At 54.2% G+C, this 9,146-nt stretch overlaps 1 protein-coding gene across 5 annotated transcripts in view; it reads right to left on the bottom strand.

The window, feature by feature from the left end:
• Positions 1–1,630: 1,630 nt before the first annotated feature.
• The window catches only part of KDM2A (lysine demethylase 2A), a 62,400-nt gene continuing 54,884 nt past the window's right edge, over positions 1,631–9,146 (bottom strand). For all 5 annotated transcript variants that reach the window (XM_084895077.1, XM_084895074.1, XM_084895076.1 and 2 more), the window contains 5 exons: positions 6,718–7,427; positions 4,826–4,989; positions 4,114–4,272; positions 3,408–3,623; positions 1,631–3,013 (listed from right to left, as the gene is read on the bottom strand). In XM_084895077.1, coding sequence (XP_084751203.1) covers positions 2,832–3,013; positions 3,408–3,623; positions 4,114–4,272; positions 4,826–4,989; positions 6,718–7,427 — 1,431 coding nt within the window. In that variant the 3' untranslated portion in view covers positions 1,631–2,831. The remainder of the gene's footprint in view (positions 3,014–3,407; positions 3,624–4,113; positions 4,273–4,825; positions 4,990–6,717; positions 7,428–9,146) is intronic.

Below are 9,146 nucleotides of genomic sequence, written 5' to 3'. Positions count from 1 at the left end.
ACACTAAGGCAGGAAAGGTTTTGTTTTGTTGTTGTTGTTGTTTTTAAAGCCTTTTATTATAAAAAAAAAAAAAAAAATCAAATTTTCCCATTGGAAGCTATTTTTTTTTTTTTTTAACTTTTATTACACAAATATCTCCCATTCCCGTGTCAGAAGAAAGATGTCCTTGCCTTCTCTAAAACCAATAGTGGAGAACGTTTAGAAAACAAAAGTCAACTAGCTTCCCTTTCCCTGGCCCGAAATAACCCTATGTGTCAACTGAGAGATAGCATGACCTGTCCCCTTAATGCTTACATTTAATTTAAGTTTTTAGCACAACATTGGAGACAGACTAAATCAGCAACAAAAAATATATATTTACAATATTTCTCCGAAAAAAAACAAAAAACACAACCAAACCCTTTAAACATAGTGACTTTAGGAGTTTTATTTATGGAGCAGTTATTTTTTTAATCACCAAGTGATTTTATATTATATATATATTTATATATATATAAATTTTCTTCCTTTCCTTTGTGGTTTTTCGCCCCGGTGCTTGGAAAGACGGAGGCAGGGTGTGTGGTCCCGTGGTCTGAGGGCAGGCTCTCCTGGCAAGGCAGATGCTGAGAGCAGATTGCAGGAAATGCGATGGAACTCCCGGTTCCTCTGTCCCCAACAGAAACACTTCTTTCCTCCACGTGGGCCATCCCTCACCTCAGGACACCATTGCCCCTCAGTCCCGGAGAAAAGGAAACCCCAGCAGGGGCAGGTCCATCTGCTGCGGCTCCGGGCTTCCTTTTCCGTTGACCAATTCCGTGCACGGTAAAAATGCTTATTTTTCCAAACCCAAAACGAACGAAAATACAAACCAAAACCCAAAACAAACCACCAGCTTGGAAATTTCTGTGGCTGAAATGTCCCAAGTCAGAGGCACTCTCCCGGCACAATCCCTGCGCTGAGGGGGTCTCTCCACCTCCCCTTTATAAAAAGACACGGAACCATCTTTTTAGTATTTTCCACAGGAGCAACCAAAAAAGGCAGGAAGCTTCCAATTATAGATCATTAACAATAGGATAAGGTTTTTGCTCAATACCCAGGGTTCTTTACAGAGAAGCTCCCCTAACTGAGGCACTCTGGAATAAGTCACTGGCGTTTCCTCCAAGTTTCCCCCCAGGTCCCTGGGCCTGGAGACCAAGGGGAGGGGCAGAGGGCCATGGAGCAGACTGCTGTTTTTAAGGTGCAGCCGAGAGAATCAGCAGATTGTAAGATACACACCATGCTCTCCCCTCCTGCCAGGACCCGGTTTTCTCTTGGGCCAGTCGATGCCAGGGTCAAAGCTGGGCCAGGTGGCAGAGGGCCCTCTGCCTCTATTGCTTTGGAAGTGGCAGCGTGCAGTGGGCGTCTCTCCTCACGGGCCTGGGCTCCTGGCCCGCCCCCTAGTTTCCGAAGAGCCTGAGACTGGGATGCAGAAAGGGGACGGGAAGGGAGGGGGCCGAGGATGAGGACGAGGCGGGCAAGGTTGTGCTATCACTGTCCTGGAGGGAGCGCAGAGTGCAAATCCGCATCTACCACTTGTCAGCTCTTGCCACAGGCTGCTGCTATTGAGCATCTCCTCACACGTTTCAACACTGACCCAAAAGAAATTCCGACCTTTCTTTCTTTTTTAAAGTGCAAAAAGCTCTCTGCTGCCCTAGAGAGAGGATCTTTGGACAGGCCGTTCAATGCAAAGAAAGGGGCAGCTGATGGGGCTTGACACTGGGAGGTGAAGTAGGAGACACCATGCTCCCTCCTCCCTCCCACACACACGCGTCACACACTCAGCCACACACACAGAGGCACATGCCACCCCTCCCAGGGCCGCAGGCAGAGGGCAGGTGACCGCTTCTCAGCAGGAGCTCCCCCTCCTCCCAGTGGTGCCAGATCAGTGAGCCACTGGGACAGACACAGGCCTGGGCTCCAGGGATCACAGGACACTAGAGCTGCTGCCTGCTGGGAGGCAGGCGGGGACCTGGCCCAGCTCTCTGCTCCCCCAGCGGGCGGGCAGGCCGCTCCCTCTGAGGGCCACATCCTGGGCAAGCCCTCTTCAGGCAGGACAAGGAGATGGTGCCTCTCAGAACCTGCTTAGAAGCAATAAAATGAGGGTGTCCCTGGGATACAGCTCCAGCTCCTCTGAAGAGCCGCAACCCCAATAAGTGCAACAAGGACCTCAGGACCTCACAGAGACTGGCGGGGAGTCTAGGGTGGGTAGCCTCATTACGTGAGCGGACGTGGTGCGTCAGACAGGACATCAAGCTAACTGGAGAAGAGGGAGGACAGACACAGATGAGGTCTTAGACACCTCAACAGCACCAGTGTGACCTGCATGGCCTGGCATTCCTGGGCTCCGGGCCCTCCTGTGTAAGCCGGGAGAGTGTGACGGGAGAGACTGGGCACCAGAGAGCCTGGCCACGGAGACGGCTGCTTTCCTCCCTGGGTCTGCTCGGAACCAGGCCTGCTGGGGACCACGGCCGGAGGAGGCCAGGGCCCAGCACAGGTGAGAGTTGCACAGACGATCCCACTGAGAGCCGGGCCTCCTGGCGGCCGGCGGCAGGCGTGCAGGGGAGCTGGCACCGGCAGCACACGCCGATGCTTTCCCTTCGCTCCGTTCGCTACTCCGTTTCCTCAGGAGGGAGGGAGCAGGCAGGTAAGCCCGGTGTCCACCTCTCTGCCCCGCTCTCGGGGAAGGGCTCACAGGACAGGAAAGCAGAGGGAGTGTGACGCTGGCCTCGGAGCCTGTGCAGGGTCAGGGAGAGCTCTCCCGGCGAGGGAGTCGGGGAAGATCGGTTTCCTGTTCAGTCTGGGCCAGCTGTGTCTTAACTGATCTTCTGTATCAGCTTCTCGTCAGACAGGCAGTAGAGACTGTTGATGGACAAGTCTGAGATGAAGTGCTCGCAGGCTTTTCGAGTGATCTGCTTGCATCCTCGAAGGTCGATCAAGGTGACATTGGCGATGCGCCGTAGGTAGATCAGGGTCTGGTCTGTCAATTTATTGCAACCTGTGGGGAAAGTGACCGTAAGGACAACTCTATGTACACACGGCACAGGGGCCTGCTCTGAGCTCAATCCCCAGCTCTTCCCTGCAGAATGCCAAACCAGAGCCCTCTGTCTCCCAAGTCCCTGTGGCCTCTGAAAGCCCCTGCCCTCTCACTTCTGCATTTGAAGGTGACCATTCTGCACTGGGCGGTGGCCGTGCACTTAGGCGCCTGACAATCACTCTAGGGATTGGCCACCATCAGTTAGAAAAGGGACAGAAATCCATCTCCATCCGTTTGAGAGAAAACAAGTTCACACAAGTGATCCCAGTTTAGTCATCAGTCCTGGCCAAGCCCCAGGAAGGCCGGGCCTTCCGGGCGCAGGGGCGGTTCGCCGGGACACCGCGGCACAGCGTACCTGCCATGTTGAGCTCGGTGAGGGAGTAACGAGTGGAAGACCCGACAGCAGTGAGGAGATTGGAGGACTGATCTGTCAGGTGGCTGCAGTGACTGAGGTCGAGTCGAGACAGGAGGGGCATGTGGCGAATAATGAGGCGAAGCGTGGCATCTGTGATGTCAAGGCCTGCCAGCCGGAAGTCAGTCATGTTCCGGAGCTTGCTGCGATTGTCCTGACCTGCGCGAGCGGGAAAAGAGCCTAGACCAAAACTCCTGACCTCTATTCCGGCCCCAAACCGACGGGCACCTTTCTAGGCCAGGTCCCCTTGGCGGGAATAAGCAGAACTGCCCACACCGCCCTGCCTTCCAAGAGCAGAGTGTGTGTGTGTGTGTGTGTGTGTGTGTGTGGGGGGGGGGCAGTTTCTAGGAAACCAGGCCGTTTTCTTTCTTCCCAGCTGCTGGAATATGCCCCACACATCAGAAGAGCATGTGCAGTATGCCCCACCTTCCCCACACTCCCACACTTTTCTAGATCATCTCATGCAAACAGCTCTTAATGACCCACCCCACAGGAAGCCTTCCCAGACTTCCTTAGGCTTTATGCCGTTCTCAATCTGCACAGCATCATTTCTGAGACTTTACTTTGGAAGATGAAGTACACGGAAAGATAAAGCTACATACAAAGTCTGTTGAAAGACTAGCACAGAGAAGTCAGGCACAGAGCATACCTGGTTTATCGGCAGGCGGAGTCAGCAAGTCCCGTATCTGCGGGTCCTTGATTCCCACTGCCCACCGAAGATCGAGGGTCCTGAGGAGGGGGCAGCTGGAGGTGCTGAGGGCAGAGACTGCCGACCAGGAACAGCCGGCCAGGAGAAGGTCTTTCAGTCCTGCACCGGCGAAAAATGCACGTGCAGTCAAGTATACTCTCTCGGCACATCCACAGCCTGCCTAGCAGCTGAACTGACTAAGGTAAATGGATTCCCATAACGGGAGAGAGAGACTATGTCCTTATCTTATTCCAGTAACCCACTCAAAGGTTCCTACGAGCACTCTCCTATATCACCTCTTCTAGCTTTGGTGGTAAAAGCAATTCCTTAGTTCCTACAAGAGCAATGCAAACGTGATCTCCTGTCTTTCTAAATGCTGAAAGGAACGGGTCCTTACAAGGAGCTGACCAAAGCACATCTTACTCAAAAAAGCCACGTGAGGAGAGCCGCAGCACTGACGGCAGCACCTGACCGTTCTTTTCCCTGTCCAGTGCAGTGACTGGTCTGCCAGTCCAGAGTATACCTGGGAACCAGCAGTTAAGGTGACCCTGAATAAATCTCTTGCTAAGCAGAAAGGCAACTGTGGTACGGGCCTGCTGCCTGAAACACTGCTGCCGACAAAGCGGCTCTCCCCGCCACCGCTGGGCCTGGGAGGCAGCGAAGGGCTGCTCACCTGGCAGCCTGTTGACGAGCCATGTCAGCTGTTTTTTGGAGATGTTGGTCCAACTGAGGTCCAGGCTCACTGGCTGCCTCTTGATGATGCCGCTGAGAGCCTGGGGTACAATGGCCTTACACCTACTCAAGTCAATTTTTGTCCAAAGTCTCTTGTCACAGCACCTGCGGCAGAAGGAAAGAGGAGGAGCTGTCAGGAACTCAATATCCTGTTAGAGGAACCTCCATCAGCCTGCTGGAGGCTCTGGGAAAAGCAGAGCATCTGCAGGGTCTCTCTGGGCTCTTCCGCAAGCTTACAAGCTCATGCCTGCTGTGTTTTCTCCGTGAGAGCAGGGCTTGTCCTCTATAGGCAGCCCTACGGAGATTAAATGATGGACAACCTGACCAGTTCACCGTGTCTGCTCTGAATGGGCTGAGAACACAGCAAACAGTAAGCCCTCATTTGCATTAAAATGGTATGGTTCCTACCAAAGTGCATTAAAGGGAGTATTAAAAAAATTTCTTGACTTCTTACTGCCAAAAGCTAGGAGCGACTGTCTTCTTTCCCTGTCAGTCACTCCCACTGCGTGGAGATGCAGGAGATCCAGGCCAGCCTGCCTCCAGCTCTGAAAGGCGTCCATGTTGTATGGAGCCAGGCGGCTTTGGAGAGCTCTTTCCCACCCGGGTTTCGGCCTGTGTTCTCTCCACATTCCAGGCAGCGCAGACCGGAATGGAGAGGGGACTGCCTCTCCACTGCAATCTGCAAGCCCACAGACCACAAATCCTGCTGCCACATCAGCTTCTATTTACTATTTTACAGCGCCTGTTCCGCAGCCCAGCTGAGGCCAGCGGACAGCAGAAGGGAGAGGCACATAACGGGAATCTTACGTGACCCGGCCTGGAAACCCAGGCGGCCCACTAGCCCTACAGAAAGAAACATTAGGAGAATCTGTGTAGCTCACACCTTCAGATTTGGGAGCTTGTGTTTGTGAAAAATGGGGTCTTTATGCTAAGACTGAAAAGAACTTTACCAATGGCACATGAAACGTTTCTGGCAGAAACAAGCAGCTTACCTAAAGCGTGGATCTCAGACTTGAATGTGTATCAGAACTCCGGGAGGACTTAAGGACAGACTGAGCGGCCCTGCCCTCGGAGGTTCTGTCAGGTGGGCCCTGAGAACCTGCATTTCTAACAAGGTCCCAGGTGATGCCGCTGGTTTGGGCATCATCTCTGAGAACTACCCGGACAGGAAGGGCGTGTCCTAGGGCTCAGAAGCTTGAGGAAAACCAGTGTCCTAGGAAAATCCTTGTTCATCATCACTAGGCCCCCCTCCCCACACCCCAGTCTTAATGTTTAACTTGAGAACAAACGGTTGGCCTCATTAAGGACAACTATGTCTCAGGAAGCTTAAAAACTGGACCCTGCTTGTTGGAGAAAGCAATTCTGGTCCAGATTTTGGGAACAAGAATTGAAACTAGAAAACTGTGAGCACCTTCCAACTTCTGGAAAAGCACGCTCACCTCTCCCCTCAGAGGTGACTAGGCAGGCAGGTACTGGCGCCATGTCTCCAGGACCAGGAGAGTGACTGGCACGCCACAGGCTCAAACAAATAAGGGACTAGTTTCAGGGACTTGCGGGGAAACTTATGACTGGAGTTTTCGCACCAACTACAGATCCACCCCCCAAACCAGTTTCCTGTGCCCAGTAAGAGATGGAAAAGTACGAATACGGGAGAGGAGGCAAAGGGCCAAATCTCCCTCATGGACACAAGTGCCCAGTCTGAGGAACAGACTAGGTTGATTCCATCTTTTAGGTCCCGACAAGCCTCCAGATGCCAGATCACATGCTTGTCTCATTGGAAAACCTGCCACCTGCTCCCATGCCCCTCGACCTGACCCCTGGGTCCCCGCTCACCATTTATACCACGTCTTGCACACTCGCATACATTCACAAAGTTCTCTGCGGCTGAGGTAGCGGAAGACAGACATCCAGACCTCCCGCTGCATCCAGCTTTCGTCTCCATCCTGAGCCCAACTGCCCCGGCCATTCAGCCTGGCCGCACCCCCCTCCTCTGCACTGTCCTCTTCCTCCTCCTCCTCCTCCTCCTCTTCCTCTCCCCCCAGCCCCTCCTCGTCCCCGCGCTGGGGCGGCCGGGCTGGGCAGTGCTGCACTAGCACGCGGGGGGAGTGGCGGAGGTTGGCGGAGGAGGCTGTGACGGCCTGCAGCTTGGGCACAATGGAGGTCCCGTGGAGCTCTTTGGCAGGCCTCTGCAGCGTGACCGTGAGGTACGAGCCCCGGATCTTGGCTTTCTCAACTTCAGACAGCTCCTTTTTGCCGCTGGGGTTGTTCTCCTTTTCCCGTACCATGGAGCGCTCTGTGGCCTGTAGCCGCAGCAGCTGCCGCCGCTTGAAGCGCTCATCGCGGCTGGCACTGTGGTGGTCGCTGGGGCCGGCCCCAGGGGAGGAGCGCGTCACCATGCCCCGGGGGGAGACTGGGTCGTGGATGAGCTGGAGCATGGCAGTGGGGGAGTGAGGCGGGGGGGTGAGGGGCTCGTCACAGCTCCGCAGGGGCCGCAGGACTTTGGCTTGCACAGCGTCTTCGTCGCTCTCTTCCATCTTCCGCTTCTGTAAAACAGGCCCAGAAAAGCCACGTCAGTGCCTCCCTGCTCTGCCAGCGGACTAGAGAGAAGACAGCTCACTGCTTTTCTGCGGAGAGAAGCACCAAGCGATGCTCTGGCAGAGGAGCTGCTGGCGCTGAAAGAAAAGAGGCCTCCACTCACCACGTGCACTAGATGCAACACCTGAGAGCGGCCAACACCGCGGGCCTTCAGCTCCACCGTGTCTGAGCGCCTCTACCGCTGCTGCTGCCACTCGGCACCACCCTGTCCCCGGAGACCAGGGCAGATGGGAGACAGCGGAGAGCGAGGACTCGGGGAGGAGCCTGCTCTGGGCGGGGAGGAGGGATCAGGCTGGGTGAAGACCACCTTTCATGAAGGAACACAAACTCGTCCCCTGCCGCTGGCGCTCTCCAGCCTCTGGCCCTTTCCGGAGCCGCCGTGGCGGTGCTGCGATGAAGCCTAATTAACATGCTTCACTAGGTTTCCGAGCAGCAGCTGATTTTTGTGAAGACATTTTCTGACCCTAAGCAATAATCCTCCTCCTTTGTATCATATTTTTAGTGCACGATGGTTGGAAGAGAATATCCACCTTTTGGGTATTGGCTTTTACCAAACATCAGAAGGTGAGACTAAAATATAGTACCTGGCAACCCATCTGCTACAACAGAGAGGCAATGCCCACCACTACCAGTGAGGCAAATGGAGAATCTGCTGGTATAAAAACTGGCTCCTTGCCCTGGCCTGGTAGCTCAGTTGTTATAGCACTGCACCGATGCGCTAAGGTTGCGGGTTTGATCTCCGGTCAGGGCACATACAAGAATCAACCAGTGAATGCATACATAAGTGGGTCAACAAATCAATGTGTTTCTCTCCCTCATCAATAAATTAAAAAACTAACAAGCCCAGCCGGGGTGATCAGTGCTGAGTGCTGACTATGAACCAGGCCACGATTCAGTCCTGGTCAGCGCACAGGCCGGGCTGTGGCCTTGATCCCCAGTGTGGGGCCCGCAGGAGGCAGCCTGGCAATGATTCCCTCTCATCGATGTTTCTATCACTCACTCTCCCTTCCTCCCTGCAACCAACAAAAATATATATTAAAGAGAAACAAAAACAAACCCCAAAAACAAATCACACCTGTTCCTAGTATAAGAACTTGAAATACAGAGAATTCTAGATTAGTCAACTCTAGAAATCTTTGTCCTCAAAGGTATTTAGACTGAAAACTCCACTAACTCCCTGCCTAGGGCGGAGAAACAGAAAGACAGGGACAGTCTCCACTCCTCCACAGCGCACCAGAGCCCCCGGGCCCGGCGGCGGACACTGGACTGGCTGTCTCCTCTGCGTGTGCCCGCACACAGGTCTTGTCTCGCCAGCCCGGTAACCGGAGTCCTTTGGCCCTTTGGCATGACTGGCGACCACTGGCCAACAACCACAGCTGCTCAGGGCCAAGGTCATGGGCCTGGTCTCCTCTGGGGGAGGGGCTGCCTCTGCAGGACACATTTGGGCCTATGGGCAGACTTTCTGTGAGCCCAAAGGTGAAGATGGCAAAAATGCGAACCTGCTTAACTGGAAACTCCAGCACACCACCGTATTTCCCCGCCGCTCCCGACCTCTGCTACAGTTTCCTCCACAGCAGCCTTGCTCAAACAGCCCCGCTGGGCTTCCCCTTTTTCTAGGGCCCCAGATTGTATAAGAACCTCAGCCATTTACAGACCCCAAGTGGAAC

Source organism: Pipistrellus hanaki (genome assembly GCF_964339955.1).
Source record: "Pipistrellus hanaki genome assembly, chromosome: 9".
In the NCBI taxonomy this organism is placed as follows: Eukaryota; Metazoa; Chordata; class Mammalia; order Chiroptera; family Vespertilionidae; genus Pipistrellus; species Pipistrellus hanaki.
The sequence above is the reverse complement of the archived record's forward strand: the minus strand, read 5'-3'. Positions and strand labels throughout refer to the sequence as shown.